Below are 25,000 nucleotides of genomic sequence, written 5' to 3' on the forward strand. Positions count from 1 at the left end.
TCACCCTGTAATGATTAAAATACCTATAAAAAAGCTCCTTAACAACGTTTTGCAACGAAGTTTTTAAATGATATTATGTTTAAAGATATCCACAATAAACTCTTCATTCATCTCCCGTCCTAATGAGGAACCCAATATGCTTTATGATAATATGTGACCTATCGTCTTAAATAGTCATTATAAATGCCAAGGTAAATCAAATGCTTTAATGGGTAAGACAAGTCGTTACCCAAAACCCTCTACTCTTTTGGTTTCTAAATCATTAGAAGTGTGTATGTAACCAGTGCTTCGGAATGAATAATGAATCATTTGCATAAAGGTGTCATAACTATTAATTTTTGTAGCAATTTTTGTAGCAGTGTATAGATAGTTCGAAGTTGACGTCACTCAGGCCGTTGTTATTGTTTTTTGCCATCCGCGTTTATTAGTAATTCTCATTAAACTGTATTAACCAGACTATAAACGGTTACACACAGTTTCGTGTGTTGACCAGTTACACTTCCGGATGGCAATGATATGAACTTCTTAGCCAAGTGCATACTATCTCTAGGCAAATTCTTAGGATTACGCGACGTAAAAAAGCGAGGATGGATGATCTTTATTGACGACCAACATACATGTTTTTTTTTTTTTTTGACCCAGCGTCTCAAAACGGTATTATGCCCGGTGGGATGAACCAAATACCAATTAAGGATTGTAAAGTTAAAATGACCTAATAATGTGAAAGTTTAGTTTTTGTCTGACATGGGTTACTTGGCAAATTTGAAATACCGTATTGATGCTATTCGTTTAGACAAAATACTCACAAACATCCAACAGCCGGATATAACGTACCAGCACACAAAACTATGTGTAATCTTGAACATCTATGTAGTCTGATTTGATACAATTTGGTGAGAACTTATCGCTTTCTAAAAACACTATCAAAGAGCTGAATGACGTCAATTTCGTTACTTTTAGTCTATGTCCAAAATGTCTTTCTCCCCAGGGTCCAGACCTGCTATGGTCCCAGCGAGCGATACGCCATTCGGTACAGGGAGGTGGAAGAATGTTGTCCCGGATGGCAGCAATCGGCAGGTTCTTGCAGCATTCGTAAGAATCGTTTTATTCGAGATGGGCTGTACTATTGTCATCTTGTTGATGCTATGGGTTTAAGTAAAATACTCTTAACATCTGGCCACTGGGGGCAGCGTGGCTCGGCGGTTCGGTCTTTGCTTTGTACCCGAAGGGTACCGAGTTTGATCACCCACCGTTGTGTTGTGTGGCCATGAGCAAGTCACCTCGCCCTATCTCAATTCTCGGCGCTGCACTCTATACACAATTAGATAATATTATTCCCTTCTATTTCTTCTCCACTTAATGGACTAAAACGTTAGATGTTTATAATCTCTCTATATAAGACTTATTCACAGTTTGCAACAGCATCATGGTCGGGTTTTGTTGTTGTTTTTTGTTTTTTTTTTTTGTTTCGTTTTCTTTCCTTTTCTTTATCCTTTCTTTGTTATTTTAAATTTTTTACAAGAAATTAGTACCATGACACTTACTTGTTTTAAATGGATAAACATTACATAGTAGAAAGACATCTGGGAGTCATGACATTAGGTGTGGCCCACTCCTTTGAGTGAGAAAAGTTAGGACCAGAAACATTTGCTCTTACCTGAAGACTATCTGCTTTCGTTCTAATAACTGGGTTTTCTTGTTACTGACACAGCATCTTGTTTATCCAATTGACAGCAATATGTTATGGGATGTGTCAGAATGGAGGTGTTTGTACCCAAACCGGTGCTGTGCCTCATTGTAGTTGCCTGCCCGGTTACTATGGGGATAACTGTCAGCACAAACGTGGTGAGTGAATCAATGTTTTATATCTAGTCTTAAAGCAAATATGTTTGAGGGTTAAACTTGTACCGTAGAGGCCATGATAAAATTTTGGAGATAAAGATAAAGGGAGTAAATCTGACTCATTCATAAGTTTACTTGATAAAGGCCAAAGGCCGAAACGTCGTTTGTTTTGTGTTGCTCATTCATGAGTCAGATTTACTCCCTTTATCTTTATCTCCATTTTATTGACTCATTTAGGTACCTCTATTTATTAGATACATTTTTTCCAACGAGCACAGAATTACTGGCAAATCTAAAAATTATAAAACTATTTTTTTACTGATTGATGTACGAGAGACTTTCAAAACTTTCTTAAATTAAGGTCTTTGGCATAATGATCGGTCACTTGATGTTGGGAATAGACGCCTGGCCGCCCTGTAGCCAGCTCCATTCACACCTGAGTCCAGCAGGGTAATGTGTAAACAGTTATCCAAAGACTAATGTGTTAAAGATTTTAGTCATAATAATAATAATAATAATAATAATGGTATAGATTTATAGTGCGCCAAACATCCCTTCATCAGGAGGGCTCTGGGCGCATAACATAGATTAACTTAATCATGAAGCCCTAACACAGTACACGAACAACGCTAATTATACACATAATCAAAAGAAAGCCTGTCGGAATAAGACTGTCTTCAATCGACGCTTGAATTCCTCTAGTGAAGACGAATAACGTATCTCTAGTGGTAGTAAATTCCACAACCTTGGACCAGAATGCTGAAAGGCGCGTTCACCAGCCTTCGTCAATATTTTTTTTCCCGTTTCAATTGTAGAGTGGTTTCCCATAACTCCCTAACTCCGTTTTTTTCCCCATTTTGAGATATTGAGGATTATTTCCCCTAAGATGTCTCATTCGGTCTAGCATTTTATCATATTTAAACTTCAAATTCTTACAAATCTAAGGAAATTCTTGTGCCATTTGATACTTAAAATAAACTTCACATTTCATTTATCTCACGGATAGAAAATCTGAAAGCATAGAAAAATTGATTTAACGAGTTTTGGAAAACCAGCCTTCAATTGACACATTGAGTTATTTTCCTTCCAAGACCAAGCTTGCTTGACTCCATTCAGTATTGTTACAAATGAATGGGGATGAAAACAAAAAATGAAGTTTGAACAACTTACCTTACGAATACCCAAACATTAACCGGTTACTAAAGCTATTCATTTTTGTTATTTGTTTATATATTATTTTGTTTCTTTATTTGTTTGATGGTTTGTTTACGTTTCAAAGGGACATCACCGAGTTCTTCATCGTCTCAATCGTCAACGTCAGTTATCTCCCCTGCTTGGATTGTCGTAATCGTCATCATTGTGGTAGTTGTTATAGCAGGGGTATTGCCCATCGTGTATTTTATTAAAAAGAGGTAAAGTTAAAACATGTGTTTTTTCACTATTTCTTATATCACTCTGTAGTTTTCATTCTATATGAGACACTCTAGGACTACATTATGTCGCTGGGAATGCTTTAGAAATATGGTTGATCAAATGTTTTGGGAATTTACGATGAAATTGTCCAATTCACAATTTAGAATGACATTTGAAATGCTTTATAGTTTTTACATTTTATTTTGTTTACGAGGACAATTTAAATGGTGAATTGTCAATTACTAAACTTTGAAACCGTTTTTCTCAAAACCACTTTTCTACATATTGTATACTTCAAACGGCATAACTCAACCAATGTTGATGACTTTTTCATGAATTAAACTGCAAAACGTAGAAAGTTGTCATTTCCATTACACCATATCAATTACTCAAATTCTATAAAATGCGACACGGGGAACATTAAATTTTCTCTACAGCGCCTCTCGTATTATCATTCTTCTATCGCCGGTCCTGATTACTATTACAATATTATTGTATTTATTTCAAGTAAATCAAGTCCATTTCGTGTGTACCTCGGTGTCTCAGCGTTACCGGTAACTTGTCTTGTCACAAAGGTCAAGCAATGTTAAGCGTCGACAGTGGCTGAATGGGTGACAGTTATGGGGAAAAATTCTGGTCCCGATGGTGTCTCTTTGGGTTAGGACTTTACACACATTAGTACCTCAATCGAGTTAGGTTTAAATGAATACCTGGCTATAGGCGATGGCAGAGATTGTAAGATTGTTAGTGCAAACAGGACGCCTAACAGGGAACTGGTACTGTATGGAATGGATATATTGTTCAATATGGTCTGCTGGTGCATAAGCATGGTAAATCCGTGTAGATCCGGTATTCAATTGTCCCTATTAATTCTTATTATTACTTGTTCTTTTATTGGCCATCTTGATGTGAACCAAAATGATTTTCCATTTCTTTAGATAATAAAGTTCTGTTATTATTATTAACTACATAGTTAACTAAACAATTATTCATCCTACGCATATAAAAAAGCAAGTTTCCTTTTCTTAAATTCAGCTGTTTTTTTTTTTTAAAGATTCAAAATTATTGATGAGCTCAATATTACCAATCTTGTTTTTACATTAACTAAAATAATATTTACATAGAATGAGAACAATGATTTGAAATGCCGTATAATATGTACTAATAAAGGCACTCTGTGCGTGAAATCCAGGGACGGGGGAAGGAGGGGGGAGGGCTGCGTTAATTAGGCCCTCAGACATGTCCATTTTAAAAAATACAAACAAAAAAAACGCAATGAAGTTATTCATTGTTTCCTATGTTATTATTGTGTCTTATCAATGTGGCAATATTTTTTTTCCATAACAAAACGTTAAACCTTGAACACTACGTTGAGTAGGCTGATTAAAAAAAAAAAAAGCAAAACGGACAGCAGGTGTAATATAAAAATTAAACAAAAACACAAACATGGTTTTGTTTCAAGTGTTGTATTTTGTTTTTCTGGCTTTCTTTTTTCTCAAAATCTCAAAACGACAACCACAACAAATATGTTATACGTCTGAAGTGGCGTGTAATTTATGAGGACATAATATATTATGGTAGGGGAATACACATAATATCAGAAATTTAAAAACGTATCCAAAATGTATTCAATTTTTCTCTTCTACAGATTGCAGCTTATCACTTCAACAACACCACACACTAGAGTTTCACCATCTTCTTCAACTTCGTCAACAACAGCTACGCCATCACCAACGTCATCTTCTTCAAACACAACATCATCAACAGCGCACCACGGTCCAAGTCCATTGTCAACCATTTCTGGGTTCATCATGTCATCTAGAATTGTCCAACCTTCCGCTCCATCTACTTCAGAGAAAGGCGACAACTAACTGCAGCGTTCTTGCTCATTGAAAATTTTTATAATTCAAGAGTTTTAAAATACTTTTTAAAGAGGAGATTAGATTTTCAAAGAAATGAAGCATGATATATATATATATATATATATATATATATATATATATATATATATATATATATATACTTAAGTCAAAAGGGATTATTAGTTCTAGTATATGATAACAACAGATATAACGAAACCTTATCTGGGGCCGCTAACTTAGATTACTTATAATGTCTTTTTTTTTCTAAAACTCCTTTTTTTTTAAATTTCAAATTCCAAGGGATTTTTGGGATTTTATGCTATTAATTTTTCAAAACCAAAATTCAAGAGTTTTTCGTGCTATTATATTTTAAAAGCCAAGTTGCCAGAGTTTTTCTATGGATTACATTTATTCAAAACCAAATTCCAAGAGTTTTCCATCTTATCAATTTTTTAAAAACCAAATGCCAAGATTTTTCCATGTTATTAAATTCTAAAAACCAAATTCCAAGAATAGAAGCCAGGATATGTGCGGGCTCTGTTAATGGAATTGATATGTGGCATGGTCTCAAAACTGTATCAAGGTGAGTTGGAATTGTGGCTTAAGATTCACAAATAAATTAATAATGTTAAAGGATTAATTGACCTAGTGGTGACATTCACAAAAATCTGAAAAGCTGTGTATGAAACAATGAATGCCATGCAAAGCAGAGAAAAAAATACAAGAAAAAGGATATCAATTTTTTTTAAAGAAAAGAAACCAAAAAAAAAAATGAAGGAAAGAAAACTCCAGACCTCATGTTTATTGATGAGGCGTGCCACCATTACATCAAGGTGATTACCCGATAGTTGGGACAATTGAATTCATATATGACTCACAAAGGTACGCGTTCCGCTATGAACCTTCTTCTACATTATAATAAAAAAACATTTAACTTATCAAGAGGTCTGAGGTTCGATCCCCAGTTGAGGCAGGATGATTTTGGAGGATTTTTGTTTGTTCGCTTGTTTTGTTTTTCTTTCAGCTTTGTGACATTGTTTCATACACAGCTTTCAAGATCTGCCTCCGCCTCTATTTAGTAGAGCCACGCTCGGAGTTGTCGTACCAGTTAGGTCCCGGGTTCGAGCCCCCATCGCTGCCGCGAAATTTGTATTCCCTATTGTCTTCTGGCACTTTCCTACTCACTTCAATTCTTGTAATTGCAAGATTTGAGACTTGAGTAGTTTATATATGCCTTCTTCTCGATGAAGCATGTTGAATCCAATATAGAAAACAGTAACACACCACTTGCTTGAATGTCAACCTCTTGAAGACCTGAGATGCACATTCCTCCCACCAAATCCAAGCATCAGTAACACACATTATAGTCACCTGGAACAACTACAAAAGACATCTAACTTCTACGTCTTGGCACAAGACCGAAGGGCTAGAGCTCAGGTGGTCGCTGGTTCGGATAAGTAAGTAAGTAAGTAAGAATCCAATATAATTTCATTTCTTCTCAAAACGGTATTGTGTCGTTGTGATTTAGATACTACAAACTGAATGATAAATAGTCAGTCTTGGCCCAAGTTAAGGGAGCAGCATGGCTCAGCGGTATAGTCTTTACTTCGTACCCGAAAGATACCGAGTTCGATTACCGACAACGCTGTGTCACCTTGCCCTAACTCATATAATGGTGCTGCCAACGTTTGGAGTCATTCTAGTTGTTCCTTGGAATAGACCATGAGGACAAATTTCATCAAATCAAATACTGCCATTGAGGATAATGAGTGTACTTTTCAAAAACAGATTGCGTGTTTGATCTGTACTCGTCCCTGATATTACCTATACCCCGCGCAAATATTGAATATCAACAATTACCTATGTGGGGCTTTGTGGTCTAGCAGTATGACACCTGCCTTTGGACCTGCAGGCCCAGAGTTCGAGCCCCGATCTGAGAAGCGCAAAGTTAAGTCCTTGGAAACATATTTTTACTAGTGCCGCGCTGAAGACCGGTCCGGACCGCGGTCCGACGGTCTTTTAGCTGTGAACCGAAGATCGGTCCCAGAGGGGAAGATCGGCGGCGGTCCTCACTTCTTATCACCTTTCAACTAGTGCGGGGCGGTCCTTGCAAGGACCACGGTCCTACGGTCTCGCGCCATAGCCTACTACTTCCCCAGCGATTCGTTGCTTCGGTTGCCTATCTTCCACCAATCACCACCCATCCCACTTAATTAATCGCACCCACCCCCCTTTGCCATACACTAAACGACACAGACGACCATACAGGCAGACGACCACCAACCTCCACTTCCCAAACCGCCCTTTCGTGTGTGAGATGGGGGGAACAGGAGGCGCACGCCTTGGACGATTCCATTATACGGGGTAAATTTCAAAATTTACTACACCATAATGATCGCAATGACAATGATCTATGGTGAAGGCATGACCCCTCTTCTCTAATGGGTTATTGTTTGAAATGTATGTGACTACAAAAGATGTGTGTGTTTGTGTGTGTGTGTGTGTGTGTGTGTGTGTGTGTGTGTGTGTCGAACCTAGCAAGTAGCAAATCCGATTTTTTGTTTTCTTTTGTCCATCTCTTGTCACCACTCCTTTTTATCGCAGTGTTGTCATTTAAAATAATACAATAACATTAAAATTTCGTTTGGTGTTTTTACTAATCAAATAATATGAGTTTCATTAGTTTCTTCCTTCCAAAAAACCCAGTTATAACGTCTGAATTTTAAAAAAGTCCAATAGAATATTTGGGGACCCCGATAGCTCAGTTGATAGAGCACTCTCTTTATACGCAAAGGGCCAGAGATCGATCCCGGGTGCAGTCGATTTTTTCTGAATCCCTGTCTACTCAGCAATGAATGGGTAGCTGAGTTTGTTAGATCTGGCGAAAAGTCACCATCGACCCCTCTTATCATCTCATCCACCCCCTCTTATTATAACTTCACGTCTCTCTCTTACTCTTCAATGCTCGCTGCCCTCTAATGTGTGTGTGTGTGGGGGGGGGGGGGGGGGGGGGGGGGAGGAGTTGCGTGTGTGTATCAACGCCACGAACAACTCGATCAACGCCTTGGGCGATGCCATTATCTCCGTTAATGGGGATAAATTTCAAATTTTATTAAATTATCGAAGTAACAATGAAGTACGGTGAGCAAATAAAGAAGGCATCACCCCTCTTCTCTAATTAGGTTACAATTTGAAATGAGTGTGACTACTCCGTGTGTTTTACTCCTGTAGGCCACGGTTTTCATCGTGCAGCGGTCTTTAACGGTTCAAGAATGAACGGAGGACCGGTCCTTGCGGTCTTCATTTCCCAAGGACCGTAAGACCGTGGTCCTTAAGCTTGCCAAGGACCGCCCCGCACTAATTTTTACTAACATTCTCTCGACGTACTCGGGCGTAAAAGGAGTACCTTGCCGTTAACAGCGTTGTCTCTATCGAAACGGATTTGTAATATCATCGTATAGCCGCCATGTCTCGTCTGACATGTTAAGTATTGCTGTTGACTGGGGACTCCATCTAAAGCAATTTGAAAATTATCTTTATTTTATTGAACGTTGTCTTTTGGTGTGTCTAATGGAATGTCGTGACGTAAGCGCGCGGCCATTTTGAGAGTGAAACAAACCAATTTATGGCACTGAAACAGCTTTAGCACCACAACTATCTTGACTTAAAAAGGAATATAATATGATATAAGTTTTGCACGCAAAAAGACGCTCGCAGAATATCTCCTTATAAGATATAATTCTAGAGGGAGACGTTCAAAAATTTACTGGAAATATTTTTGACCGACGTGTACTTGTTAGTAGGTCTTATAACCCAAATTGTTATGGGCTCATTGTTGAAATGGAAATACTCTCAAACCAACCCAAAACATTGTCCATTACAGCAATGTTAAGACAGGCCCATAAATTCGACCTGCATAATATGTTCCCGTCGAATTTAACCTTAAGAAAATAAATCAAAACACGGTAAAAACTGACACAAAATAAAACCAACTTAAAGAACAATCAAAATCAAAAGTTTTATTTGATTATCAAAACCAATAAATTATGAGTCAATAAAATGGCAGTAGAGATGAAAAAAAAAGATTATTCTACATGTAAGTCGACGTGTGCTTATTGACACGATCTGATAAACCCCAATTGTAATGGCCTCATTGTTGTAATGGAAATACACTCAAACAAACACAACATATTGTCCACTACAACAATGTTAAATCACGCCTATTGTTGCGTTCGGTAATCAGACCTGCTAATATACACACGCCGATTAAAACGTTTAGTGTATAATCTGTGAAATAAAAAAAAGTTTGTCAAACAATTTGAAACAAGAGACCGGGGCAATAGATGTGATCAATTGAAGAATGGTTTTCCAAAACTCCGCAACTCCATGTTTCCCTATTTTGAGATATTGAGTATCATTTCCCCTTAATTTTCTCATCCGTCTATCATTTTTTTTTCAGGATTAAACTTCAAATTCAAATCAACATTTGAAAATTCTTGCGCCAATTGAATCTTAAAATAAAGTTTACATTTCGATTTAGCTCATGGATGGAAAATCTCAAAAAGTAGAAAATTCAACTTAATTTATTTTGGAAAACCAGCCTTCAATTGTCTAAAAAAACGGTATTATGTTGTAATTGTGACCCTGACGCCATAAATTGAACGTTATGATTAGTATAACCGTTTTTGTTATTAGATGAAGGGTTTTGAGCACGGAAAGTTCAATGTTAAGTATTTTGTCGGTTTGTTTTTGATTTTGTTTGTTTTAAAGAGTTTTACTGCGCTTCCAACGCATTTATGTCATATCAGCGCCAGTAAAAAGGAAGAAAATGGGATAGTAAAAACATTCTAGACGTACAGTTAAAAGGAAAAAAAGTAAGACATAGGAAATGGTTCAAATGGGGAACAGATGTAGATTCCAAGAGAACACTATCAGTGTACTTAGTTTGAGATTACCTAAAACTCTCACCCAGACACCAGCATAAGATTTCACTAAAAGGAATACTCAAATGTTTACAAATCATATGTTAAAATAAAAGTACATAACAGAGAGATGATCTACAATGACAAAATTCCATCTCCCAAAACTATAACTATACATTCAACAGTTTCCCTCCCAGCCAAGGACTCCGGCCATGGGCGCCAGGGTCGGAACAAAACTAAGTAATCTCATTCCAAGACAAAGACAGAAAGCAAATGGAAAACAGATACAGGGGATTACAAGACATAACAAGTACCTCCCTGCCCACTATGACTATGGGCGGTCGGGTACCCCACCCAAAACACGTCGGTTTGGTTGCAATGTGTCACATACTATAATACAAATGACAATGGAATTCTGTAAAAATGGAAAGTTGAAGAGCAGACACTGGTGCAAAATACACAAATTGAGCTTTTTTATATAGCGCAATATCCACTAAACGTGCTCAAAGCGCCTTACAAGGGTCCCTGGCCAACAGCAACACTTAACATTTAGGACGGGACATGACGCCTGTTAGGCGATATAACACCACAATTCTTAAAATCTTTACATGAAAGAGAACCAGACAAAGCGGGAGGTCAAATAAAAATTTTAAAAATAAGATTATCCCAAAAATCTTAGGGACTCAATAGAGAAAGCAGATGTCATATTGATACAATGTGTTTTGGGCAGCTATGCGGTCTTGTGGTATGACACTCGCTTTCGGATCGGAAGGTCCTGGGTTCGACCCTCAGTAGGCGCATATTTGAGTCCTTGGAAAAGGCTCTTTACTCACTTTCTCTCACCGTACTCAGGTGTAAAATGAGTACCCGGCCGTTAAGAGCGTCGTCTCTGCCCGAAAAAAAAATGTAAAAGCGCCTAATACCCGCCCTAAATGATAAGTGTTGCTGTTGGCCAGGGACCCCTTGTAAAGGGCTCTGAGTACTTTTAGTGGATATTGCGCTATATAATTTAATTTTGGTAACGGATATAACACAAAGCTATGTCTGTGTCACCTAAATCGCTAATATCCTGATTATAGAATTTAGTCAGAACTAATCATTAAAATGGCGATCTAAAAACAATGACAAAGAACTGGGGGACGTCAATTTCTCTCCATCTATATTATATTATGTCATAAAGGGGTGCGTGGCTCAGTGGTAAGGTCTTTGTTTCGTATCTGAAAGGTACCGAGTTGACTACTCGATGCGATGTGCTGCCTTGAGCAAATCACCTCCCTCTCGCTCACTTTGCAGTGCAGCATTGCGCCTAACGTCTACCCTCGGAAGACACCCTAAAGACAATTTTCTCTTGGGGATAAATAAAGAGAATTTCATATTTTATCTTTTTATTTTATATTTTACTTTATTATCTATTGTTCATTCACTTATTTTCATATTAAGATATGATTTCTTCTATTTTTCTTTCTGCTTTGCCTGGCAATGTTTCGTTTACACAATTTTTAAGGCGTTTATCAATGTAATTTTAAAACACCAAAGAATCTATAAATTATATATTTTTTACGATAAATAACGAAACATAAAACATTTCCATAGATAATATATTAACTTTGAGCTTTATAGAAATGTAAAAAGTTTTTAAAACGTGAAATCTGGAATATAGGAAAATACGTATTGAAAATGTGACTTTAAAAATCGGCTAAGTCACTTTTTATCATTCAGAGAAAAATGCATTTTTTGGGTCATTTATTTAGTAAGTGGCTTAAAGAGGAAAATACTTGTCTTGTTTGCCTCATAGAACAATACCCTGAGTGTCTTGAAACTGTCTTGAATTTCTGTGCAGGGTACATCTGGCATTTTGGGGAAAATCCGGAAAAGGAACGGTAAGGAGAGAGTTAAGCGGGGCTCGAACTCAGTACCGTGCCCACCATAATTAGTAGAAATTAACCCCGTTTCATGTTTGTGTCAATAAATTCAATTACCTACACGATAGTTCATCCCGACACAATACCGCTTTGATACGGTGAGTCACATACCTCATATTATAATACTGTACAGTGTAGTTATTTTGAATCGAATGGTCCCGATTAACACATATATTTTTCTCTCGATAGTTGTATTTCATATGCTTGAATGAATATTTCATTTTATATCAGTAAAAAACAATATTGAAATTGAATGTAAGCTTCAATTTTATAAACGAAAACAGATGATATGAAGATAGATGTTCTGGACGTTTCGGGTTTCCCCCCTTATCAACACCATAAAACACGATGAGTGAAATACTAAAGATTCTTCTTTAGTAAATTCATAACTTCTAACTATATTCGTTTATTAAATTGAAGCTTCAATTCGATTTGACTTATGCTATTAATCGAGAATCAAGCAGCAACATTTACAATTATAGTGTTGAGTTCTGTATGACAGATGATAACAATATAAACTGAATATCTCGAAACTAACAGTATTTTTTGTGATGAACAGCACGGATTTAGGAAGCACCACTCATGTCAAACTCAACTTCTATCATTAACACATGATTTGTCAGCTGCTATTGATAAAGGTAGTCAAATTGATCTAGTACTACTGGACTTTGCCAAGGCCTTCGACAAAGTTCCTCACCATCGGTTAATCCAGAAATTGTATGACATTGGTATCAGGAACAAAACCTTACAATGGATTGCAACTTTTCTGGACAATCGCACTCAACAAGGGTTTCTTGTCGACGGCGAGACTTCCACTATCGGGATGGTGACATCGGGCGTACCTCAGGGCTCAGTCCTTGGGCCCGTCCTATTTTTAGTCTACATAAATGATCTTCCACGAGGTATAAGGTCAAAAGTGCGCCTCTTTGCTGACGACACAGCATTATATAATCAGATCAGAACAACAGACGACTGCAAAACACTAAATGACGATCTAGCTAAATTACAAGAATGGGAAACAATAAATCAAATGGAATTTAACGTATCAAAGTGCAATGTTCTAACCATCACAAATAAGAAAGCACCTATTACATTTGAATACCAACTTCATGGTCAAAACCTGGAACATGTAAAGACAGCAAAATACCTTGGCATTGAGTTTGCTAAAAACCTCAAATGGAATGACCACATATGTCACTGGCTTCAAAGGCAAATCAAACAAGCGCTTACATCACCCGCAATTTAAAAAGATGCCCAATCACAACTCAAACCCTTGCTTTTAAAACTATTGTTAGACCAATTTTGGAGTACGGCAGCTCAATTTGGGACCCATATACAAAGAAAAACATCGACACCTTATAAAACATCCAAAGAAAAACAGCAAGACGCATCACAAACACATTCGATCCTTTTTCAAGTGCGTCTGAAATATCACAACGGATTGGCCTTGAACCTCTGGAAAAGAGAAGAAAGATAGATAAACTTAAATTGTTCCACAAGATCTACTACAAAAATTCGTGCCTTAAACTTCCAAACGACATCAAAGATATCGGCACAAGAAATACGAGGGGGGACACAGCAAGAGTAACCATCCCAACATCAAAAACAGACGCTCACATGTATTCGTTTTTCCCTTCCACTGCCCGACTATGGAATCGCCTCCCAGCTGAAGTGGCTGAAAACGGTTGCCAACATGCCTTCACGCGATTGCGAGAGTTCACAACGTGACTTTTTAATCTATGTGTTTTTTTAAAAATTAGTATTATGTGCAGAGTTTTAGCAAGTTTAAAATGTAAGACACTACAAACTGTGGAGTGATCCTCGACAATATTGGAGGTTTCCACAAGACGAAGAAGAAGAAGAAGAAGAATATATACATTAACCAGTTAACCCTGCGGTATTCTGGAAAGACACGTATTTTAAAATTTGGCCAGAAAACTCGTCCTTCAAATATAGATAGACTAAGATGACCCTTATCTTCGCATAAACTCTCAAACCTGAGACCTTGCGGGAGTTTTTGCCAAGATGAGGGTCATTTAAGTCGATCGAAATTTGAAGGATGAGTTGTCTGGCCAAATTTTAATATATATATATATATATATATATATATATATATATATATATAATATATATATATATATGTGTGTGTGTGTGTGTGTGTGTGTGTGTGTGTGTGTTTATCCAGAGTACGGCAGTTAACTGGTTAATTGTAACCCAATGCCTCAAACCAGTATTATTTCAAGCTGATTCTGGCATTTGGTTCACCTCGACAAAATACCGTTTAGTGACGATGGGTTATAGATGAAGTGTAGCACAAATTCATTTGCATATTCATATAAATTCACAGATGAATATATATTGTAAAACACCATTTCATTCACACGTGAAACGACCTACAACACATACTGTTACCATCAATGTAGGCATAATACTTAAAATGTTTATTTATTTTCAACAAAATGTGGCCATATTGCAGTGTAATCTTACTTTTCACATTCTTATGAATGGATTTTCAAAATTCAAAAACATTTTTACTCAGTGGAGATAGGGCTTTGATTTTAGACAAAAATTTTCCTCAAAAAGAGAAAAAAACATTTTTCATAGTCATTGCTACATTCATCAAATAAAATTATGAAATTGGTGGTTTTGTGTCTCGTCTTGTCGCGAAGTCCTAGGTTTGAGAGTTTTTGGATCATTTAAATCGATCGATATTTGAAGGATGACTTTTCTGGCCAACTTTTTAAATACATTTTTTTTCCAGGATACGGCATTACTTTTTATTAAAAATCTGATATTATTTCTGAACGTATTTGATAAAACAACTGGGAATACCAAGTATTTTGGGGATAAATCATGATTTTAACAAATATGATAGTAGATATCTATGTAAAAACCTTCATTACTTTGCACTGTTTTGATACCTTTTTTTATCCTGATATGATATAGTTTGAAACTTGTTGCAAACGTACGGTAACGCGTGAAGTCAAATAGATACGATAATTAGGATTGTAACGAAAAATAACTCGCCAGTTTTAGAATACAATGTGACTTCATGTTTTTTTTTTTATACTCGAGATTTAATTGTAAAGCGCATAGAGCCCTACAACGGGAATATGCACTATATAAGCGCAATTTATTGTTATTATTATTATCATTATTATTATTTTTATCATTAATATGTTTATTATTCTTACTATTATTATTATTATTATTATTATTATAATTATTATTATTATTATTATTATTATTTATTATTATTATTATTATTATTATTATTATTATTATTATTATTATATTATTATTATTATTATATTATTATTATTACTATTATTATTATTATTATTATATTATTATTATTATTATTATTATTATTAATTATTATTATTGTTATCATTGTTATTATTAAAATGTCACGCGACATATTATATCAATCGGATATAAGGTTAGAAAGGACTATCGATGGGCGCCCTTAAAGACACCTTATCCCCCGAGGTCAAGTATGTATAACATTTCAATTCAAGTCTAAAATTAGAAGATTTTCCTTAAATGGATGAATAAAATGTCCTCTTAAGCGTCAGGTTTATCGTGACAAAGCATTTACATACATCTGCATTTTGTGGTCCTGTTGAGATACAAATGAAACCTAAAATTTGCACACTGCATTTGAACTCATTAATCACCCGGTGTATTAGATTATACAATATCAGTTAATGTATACAATATGCATAATTATATTTGCTCATGTTAAGCTGTTAACAATTTGCAATGAGGGCTATTTTAGATATACTTCCATCTATTCTCATAAATTGGATTTCGTATCACATCACATCACATCCATGCCCTTATTGGCAAAACACATAAATTTCAAAGTAAATGTCGAACCGATCCAATCTGTGAATTGTAAAGAAGACTTGAACAAAAACAATTAGAACAGCTTAAAAAAAAAAACACACAACGTTTCGGCCTCAAAAACCATTCTCACCAATAACAAAACAATTTGTTGTAGACTGGAGAAGGGGTTTGACTGAAACGTCAAGGTAAGCATTTTTTAAAACTATTGTATCCATTTTTGTTCAATATTTTTACAAAAACTTCATTTCATTTTCAAAAAACCTACAGTTTAATCCCATAAATATTCAAAGACCGTAAACCAATTAAGTAATCAGTGACACATACAATAACATTTTAAGAACTTTGTAACCATTCAATAACGGTCAACAAATTAAATTACCAGTTACAAAGGCACCGAAAGCTTCATCCATTAAATAATCAGACTTTTAACTAATACAATGTATAACATTGTCTAATTCTAACACATTATATTGCGATTTTGAGCAACGACGTGAACATGACAAAAAACGTTTCTAAATTACTCAACATCAACGTCTTTTGTGATAAATGTTAAAATAATGCCCTTTTGGTGCAAGCCAAAATAAAAAGGACTTGGATAGTGAAGGCACTTTTATAAAAAGCCGAAAAATGTAATTTGCACTGGAATATGGTAGACTCGGTATTCAATGTGAAATTCACTTATTTCCTATATACACAAATACAAACACGCATAATATAGAAGGAAAGATCTATTTGCATTTAGTGTCTAAAGACTAATATATATAATATATATATATTGAATCGTGTTTGATACAAATATGGTACGAAAAGTGCTCGACATGCAGTAATGGAGCGAATTATTATTATTTAAAATATTTACCACAATGTTTGAGACAGTCTACATTAATGTTTCAGGCTTAATTTGCCATCGTCAGGACTGAGTTGTTTTGTTGACTGTTCAACAGTCAACAAAACAACTCAGTCCTGACGATGGCAAATTAAGCCTGAAACATTAATGTAGACTGTCTCAAACATTGTGGTAAATATTTTAAATATTATAATATATATATATATATATATATATATATATATATATATATATAATATATACACATATATATACATACATATATATATTTATATATATATATTTATATATATATATTATATATATATATATATATATATATATATATATATAGACAATAGATGCAAAAAGATGTTACAGTAGTCAAAATTTTATATAAAAGCAGCAGTAAATAAAATATATATGGAATAATATTTTCTTGACTTCGATAAATCTATTTCAAGGAGGTATACAATATCATATAATTAAACTGGGTTACGTTTTGATATAAAAATTACATAATGTGACCCGATTAAAAGTCATAGAAAGCATTCACACCATCCAACAAAAACTTACGATAATGATAGCAACCCGGCAATTCATTCACAAACATTCGAATTCAACAAGAATAATCATGTTTTCATTCAAAACCAATATTAACAGCAGTAAAGAGACATCCCATTCACAATAAATATTGTAAATAGAAGTAAAAAGACATCTCAGTCACAACTAGGATTTCAAATATGGCATTAAACAGAAATTTCATTCACAGCTATTTAAAATAGAAACAACTATTTGAAATAGAAGTCTCGTTCACAACTATTGTGAAATAGCAGTAAACAGAAATCTCATTTACAACAATTATAAAATAAATAGTAGTGAACAGTCTTAGTCAAAACTATTGTAAGATATTAGTAAACAGACATTTCAGTCACTGCAACTGTGAAATAGTAGCAAAGAGGCATCTCATTCACAATAATTGCAAAATTGTAGCAAACAGACATCTCAGTCACAACTGTTGTAAAATATCAGTAAACAGACATCCCAATCGCAGACATTCTTGAATACCATTACAATGTCATATCCATCATAAAATCAACAGACATCAAACACGAATTGTATCCTCCATTTCTTTCATCTCTTTGGTGTCATACTCGTCTGATTTTTTAGACCTGCAGCACAGCAACAATTCCGTGCTGAAGACGAGGAAAAAAATGACAGAATTAGATTTAAAATGTATCGTAACATCTCACTAAAGTCAGATTTTTAATTAATGGCGCGTGTTTTTCTGGGTTTTTTTTTTATCAGCTGTCCCTCTATCAAAAGTTGTAAAAATTTGTGTCAACCTCTGACTCAATTTGTCTTAATGGAATCTAGATTTTGGACCGTATTGATGCCATATAAAAAGAGTTTTCTTCTTTAAGACCTATAAAAACTGCTTTAAAACAGCTGACAAAAAATAAGAGATTTTACACTGTAAAAAATTAAAACAAGTTACGCACCACTAAGTATGAATAAATTCATCGTATTCCAAACAATCTTGTGCTGACGTAGTGATCATGAGTTCACGTCATACTTCTTTTTCAAATAATAACAATTTAATACCACTTATGACTTATGTAGTTTGTGTTAAATTTTGAATCTATTATTTATGGCATATATTCTACATCATGTCGCAATTACCAAAGCATATGAAATCTCTTGCTTTAAATCATTTGAAATAGTGATTGTATACTCAATATTATCAAATAACAAACACTGTTAATATACCTTTGAAAAATTTTTGTTTATGCATGAACGTTTCACATGGCTGTTAAAGGTTTTAAAAACATATTGAGCAGTAAAGTTAGGTGCCCCAAACGTAAACAAAGGTTGAGAAGCACGTGGCAAACCACATGTTCCTGTCTTGACAGCTCACGTTCCAATGTAAATAATAGAAAAAAATAACCTTTAAAATTTGGCTGTTAGGTGGCAAAAGAAACACATATTCATAAATACTCGATCATGCATCAAATAATGTCTAGATATGGATATTTTATGGAACAAAAGGTAAAATTTTCTAAAATTTATCAAAAGTTACAGTCTATCTATTTTTAGACCAGAGCAAATTATTGCGCTGGTGTGAACAAAACGAGAATTATTCGGAGCCTGATTTTCATAATAATTTAGCCTTATATTATTATTTCTGCAACTGTTAGATTTTATGTAAACATATTTTCAATACTGAAAGTGTATTGCCTACAACTCAAAATACAAAATTGGGAGACCTATATTGTGCGTAAATTATTCCGGTCCCTAACGGAAATCACTAGCAACTTGTTATTGTTTACGTTTGGGGCACCTAACTTTACTGCTCTATTAGGCTCTTAAACAACACGATACGGTACGGAATCTCTCCCGGTTCCACTCTCGTAAAGCTGCGAAAAGAAGTCTTCTTGTTACTATCGATAAGTCATTAAAGAGGACGGCAATGGATTTGGAATTTCATAATCAACCATGAGAAGACCGTTACCGAAATACGACAGAGAGATCACCTGTGTAGAACGACATGGCAGGAAAAGGATCATAGATAACTTTGATATGGATGCCATCCAAAGATGTATGGGTAAGCGTAAATATACATCCGAAAAAAATTGGACGTCTGATTATTCAAGCAGAAAAAGGACCATGGGTTCTGGACAGAGAATCATTGTTATTCTTGCAGGTGGTGATGATACTGGATACTTAAAAGGATGCCATACCATTTTTCTTGTCTGCATCATCTGGAATATTATTCAGGGGTCAATGCAAAGGCGTTTTAAGACTGACTAAATATCGTTTGCTGCACTCCATTGAAGCACCCAGCTGTATTGTATTGGACAACGCTACCATTCGTTGAAAAAAAACTGTCTTGAAATTTGTCACAGAACGCATGTGATCTATATTTTTAGCCAATGGTATGTTTACATTAAGTGATAATGAGATTAAAAAGATTGTAGCGATAATGTCGGAAATCCAAAACTTGCCAGCCATTTTACAGGTTTGCACATATAAAGAAAGCTCACCATGATTTCCCTGTGTCCACATCTTCCGGTAACTGCGGCAGGGGTTTACCAGCCGTTTCTGGCAGCAAGTACCCCAATGACCCAGCCAGAATGGACAGAACACCAAACACGATGAGGGGCAGGGGCTTGGATACGGATTGGAGGTCAAGGATGATGGGAGCCAGGATTCCACCAATCCGGGCACTCATTGAAGACACGCCCATTCCAATGTTGCTGTCAATATTCGAAATTTTGAAATGATAAAAATGATAATAATAATAGATGCGATAGCACTGATGTGATTAATGGTTAGGAGTGAAAGAACTGCGACAATAACACCAGTAATAACAACTATGACAACAATTACAATAAATACAATAATAATAATAATAATAATAATAAATAATAATAATAATAATAATAATAATAATAATGATGATGATAATAATAATAAATAATAATAATAATAATAATAATATAATAATAATAATAATAATAATATAATATAATAATAATAATATAATAATAATAATAATAATATATAATAATAATAATAATAATAATAATAATAATAATAATAATGATGATGATGATGATAATGAAGAAGAAGAAGAAGAAGAAGAAGAAGAAGAATGTACAAAGTTGTTGTGAACAATGATAATGATAATAATGATGATATCACTAACAATAACAACGATTTAAAAACAATTATAACGTAGAAATTAAAAAAAATACGCCCTTCCGCGTGGCATCGTTTGATATCATCGCCTAGACATTTCATAAAGTAACATAGCCAATAATAATAAGAAGAATATAATATCTGATTTTTATATAGCGCCTTACCGCGTATATCAACAAGATAACCCACCAAACAGGAAACACCCTGTCTTCCCAAGTGAGCGAATTGTGTGTTACTCGTAATGCAGAAGGTATCGGATGTATTTACAGTAGTGCACACTTAGGATGAACACGCTTATCACGAATTGATGGAAAATAACTAATGCTGATCTGTTCCTCTGTCTTCTCACTTCCCTCTTTATTTCAATGAGTTAAAAGAAAATAGATATAAACGCGACCCAACTAGAAACATCTGCACTACATCTCAAAACGTCATTATGTCGGGATGAACCAAGTCTTGGAAATTGAATTCACAGCCACCTAGATGCACAAATTAGCAGGTCCGGTAACCAGGCGTACACATCGTTTATCAGGCCAATATTAGAATATACCAGTGCCGTGTGGGACCCCTACACAATGAAGGAGATAGACAAGATTGAAAAAGTAAGTACAAAGAGCACCTACAAGATTCGCAACTAGGAGGTGCAAATCCAGAGACCCGGGTTGTGTCACGTCCTCCCTCCAGTCACTCGAATGGAAACCATTGAAAAACCGGCGCAAGGTATCCCGTATTGTTATCTTTACACAAAACCACCAACGACCCAAATAAAACCATCATCACTTCAGACTACATACGCTACACGCAGATACTATGCATCACGATAAAAACAACCATTTACAAGAACAGACACGAACAAACACAGCTTTTTCCCACGAACAATAAATGACTGGAATGTCCTGCCACTAGACATAACGGACGTTGAATGCTTGGAAACTTTCAAAACAGTTTGGAATGCACTAGTTCGTCAAAGAAATATGTGACTTTTCCTTGATTTGATTGGTCTGTACTTTAATTGAGCTTTTGCAGTAATGGTCCCGTGGGGCCTTTTGTTCATACAAGCCATTGAAGATTGAAGATTGAAGAACGCGATAATAATAGGCCTGATTTAACATTGTTGTAATGGGCAATATTTTCCGTCAGTTTGAGAGCATTTCCACTACAACAATAAGACCATTAGAATTTGCAAATAAATTCACGTTAACTAGAGATTAAAATCAATTTATTATGATGGACAAAAATGTTTTACATTACAAAAAATAAAAAGTTCATATTCATCACCATTTTACCTTAGAATTTAGAATTCACTTTTCATAGTCATCATCATCCCGACACAATACCGTTTTGAAAGCTTGGGTCACACAAAAAATCGTCCTTGGGCTGTTCTTTTAATCCGTGCTACACTGTCCTTAATTGAAAAAAGATAGTCATTCAGAGCCATTAGGTCCATGAAGCCGGAGTTTATCCCGGCTTCTATAGCAAGAAACAGACAATAGCAATTGCTTGCTACCCTTTGGATAGGACGATCGTCTATCGCAAAGTACTTTCCGCCAGATCAAACGTACCCAGCTACTCAATCACTGCATGTGGACAGGGGGTCAGAATAAAAATCGCGACTGCACTCGGGTTCGATCTCGGTCCCCTTTCGTTTGAAATGAGTGCTCTAGCAACGGAGCTATCAGAACCCCCCCCCCCCCCCCCCCCCCCCCCCCACACACACACCCCCCTTAGTTGAAAAAAAGATACTGATAAATTTGCCAACTTACCGTATAACCGTAGGGAAAATCTCAGCAGCCAGTAGATAAATAATACTGTAAGATGCTGTGATTCCAAATTTACCAATCATGGCTAAAATAACAACTAGAGTCTCCATACCTGTGGAAAATCAAACATTAAAACATGCATGAAATAATAAATAGGTAGACTTGACCATTTTTGAGAATTATATCCCAAGAAAGAGATGAGTGAGTAGGAAATTGCCAGAAGACAATAGAGAATAATTTTCTTTTTCACGGCGGTGATGGGGTTTGAACCCGCGACCTTATTGGTACAACAACTCCGCCTGGCCGGTGAGAGCGTGACTCTACCGTATGAGCTATCCACCAAAGCCCGACACCGCCGCGAAAAAAAAAATTATTCTCTATTTTCTTCTGGCACTTTCCTACTCACTCATCTCTTGATGTTACCAACATAAAGTGCCTGCTCCACTCACTTTTCTGAATTACAAATTCATCCCAAGAAAGGGTGACATTGAGAAAGAAAAAAAAAGCCCACTATTAACTAAACGTGCTCAAAATGGTTTACACGGGGTCCTCAGGTAAAAGCTACACTTAATATGAAAGACTGTAATGCCTGTTAGGCAATATTACATTTTTTTCAAAGGCAACACTGTTTACCACCGGGTACTCGTTTTACACCCGATTAAATTGAGAGAATGTGAGTAAAGAGCCTTTTTTTCAAGGTTTCAACTATGCATCGTTCAAACGGGATTCAAATCCAGGATCTTCCGATCCTAAGGCGAGTGTCATACCTCTAGACCACATACCCGAACAGAGGTCTTGTTGGGAAAAACCAAAGGAGGATAATGATGATAATGATGATGGTGATGAGGAGGAGTAATAAGGATAATAATAACAATAATAATAATAATAATAATAATAATAATAATAATAATAATAATAATAATAATAATAATAATAATAATAATAAAATGATGATGATGATGATGATGACGACGACGACGACGATGATGATGATGATGATGCTGATCATGATCATGATGATAATGATGATGAGGATGATGATGATGGTCATGATCATGATGATCCCAAGAAATTGAAAGTCTCTAAACATTATAAACAAAATTTCAAACTATGCACGACAGAAATATTCTCAACCCGAAAATATATATGAAAAACTAGACAAAAGTGGTCATGGCTGGATGGGTGACAGCGGAAGTGAAGAATTCTAGTCCTGATGTTGTTTCCGTCGTATTTCATTTAACGCGCATTCCCTCACCCGACTCAGATGTGAATGAACACCCGGTTATAGGCAGTATTATTACCATTGTAGCTACCATCATCATCATCATCATCATCATCATCATCATCATCATCATCATCATCATCATCATCATCATCATCATCATCATCATCATCATCATCATCATTATCACCACATCATCAGCATCTAAATCATTTTAATCATCATTGCAATTTTCTGTATCAACAACATGATTAATAATATATAAAATATCACCAACTTTAATATAAACACTTCAATCACACTTCAGTAACCAGCATTATCGATATCAATATCGCCACAATAATCACTAGATATAAAACTAGCTTTGGGGTCTACAAAAGAAAAGACCCTGATTGCTCAGCCACAGTGCTGGACCGCAAGTTAAGCAATAATATTATGGGCTATGATTCTTGCTCAAGGACAAAGCGAATAGCCTACAATCTGGCCCATGTCAGAGTCCTGGGGTGTAAGTGCAATAATGCCTTATCGTTTTGGCAAGTTGTTCTCTTGTAATTCTATAGATAGTATGCGCTTGGCTTAGGAACTCATAACATTGCCATCCGGAAGTATAACGGACCAACACATAAAACTCTGTGCAACCTTAAACGTTTATAGTCTGGTAAATACAGATTAGTGAGAATTACTCATAAACGCGGATGGCAAAAAAACAAAACAATAACAAAGACCTGAGTGACGTCAACTTCGAACTATCTATAGAATGAATGAACTTAATGTCACACTGCCCTTATTTGTAGTTTTTAGACAAAAGTTGTGTGATTAGTTCTCACTGAAATCTCTAAATCAGACAATATACGTTAAAGGTTACACACAGTTTTGTCGTAGGATTGATATGGCGAGTAGAGCTTTAATATATATTTTAAAATTGAGCTTTATATAGCGCAATATCCACTAAATGTGCTCAAAGCGCTTTACAAGGGGTCCCTGGTTAACAGCAACATTTAACATGTAGGACGGGACATGACGCCTGTTAGGCGATATCACAATTTTTCGGACAAAAACAACGCTGTTAACGGCCAGGTACTCATTTTACACCAGAGTACGGTGAGAGAATGTGAGTAAAGAGCCTTTTCCAAGGACTCAACTATGCACCGAGCGCGAGGCTCGAACCCAGGACCTTCCGATCCGAAAGCGAGTGTCATAACACTAGACCACATAGCTGCATACCATCAATAACGACGTCAACAAACTTACCCGGATCCCCATTCGTAGGTATAAGCCCTGAAAATATACACGCAATTCCTCCCAAATACATGGTCAAAATGAGAGGCCAGCGGCGTCCCACTTTATTCAAGAACAGGATACATAAAATATAGGCTGGGATCTCGACAGCCCCGGCCACGCAGAAATTCAAATAGTTGCTGCCTGGAAGAGTACAAAAAAAACATAACAAAGTAACGGTGTGTTAGGATAATATATAGAGGTGGTGCACCTCAAAAAGACGGCTCCACAAAAATGCAACGAACCGATTTTCTCAGCTCACATGTACACCATATTATTTTCACTGCGATAATTTAATTTTAAAGTAGACGTTTTTTGTTAGCAATAAATTTATTCAAAATTGAAGAAAAGTCTTCTAATTTATTATTTTTTTCAAACTGAAATTTTACATGGACTTGA

At 35.6% G+C, this 25,000-nt stretch overlaps 2 protein-coding genes across 3 annotated transcripts in view; one reads left to right on the plus strand and one right to left on the minus strand.

Annotated features, from left to right (window-relative positions):
• LOC144969676 (uncharacterized) overlaps nt 1-5,206 on the plus strand; it is a 10,657-nt gene extending 5,451 nt beyond the window's left edge. The window contains exons 3-6 of the mRNA XM_078908826.1: nt 989-1,092; nt 1,735-1,845; nt 3,122-3,254; nt 4,904-5,206. Coding sequence (XP_078764952.1) covers nt 989-1,092; nt 1,735-1,845; nt 3,122-3,254; nt 4,904-5,126 — 571 coding nt within the window. The 3' untranslated portion in view covers nt 5,127-5,206. The remainder of the gene's footprint in view (nt 1-988; nt 1,093-1,734; nt 1,846-3,121; nt 3,255-4,903) is intronic.
• An 11,804-nt stretch (nt 5,207-17,010) lies between these two features.
• LOC144968644 (organic cation transporter protein-like) overlaps nt 17,011-25,000 on the minus strand; it is a 64,036-nt gene continuing 56,046 nt past the window's right edge. For both annotated transcript variants that reach the window (XM_078907188.1, XM_078907189.1), the window contains exons 8-11: nt 24,575-24,745; nt 22,105-22,213; nt 19,684-19,896; nt 17,011-17,835 (exon numbers count right to left, since the gene is read on the minus strand). In XM_078907188.1, coding sequence (XP_078763314.1) covers nt 17,745-17,835; nt 19,684-19,896; nt 22,105-22,213; nt 24,575-24,745 — 584 coding nt within the window. In that variant the 3' untranslated portion in view covers nt 17,011-17,744. The remainder of the gene's footprint in view (nt 17,836-19,683; nt 19,897-22,104; nt 22,214-24,574; nt 24,746-25,000) is intronic.

This window comes from Berghia stephanieae, chromosome 3 (genome assembly GCF_034508935.2).
Source record: "Berghia stephanieae isolate SIO BIC M18660-M18661 chromosome 3, UCSD_Bste_1.3, whole genome shotgun sequence".
NCBI lineage: Eukaryota > Metazoa > Mollusca > Gastropoda > Nudibranchia > Aeolidiidae > Berghia > Berghia stephanieae.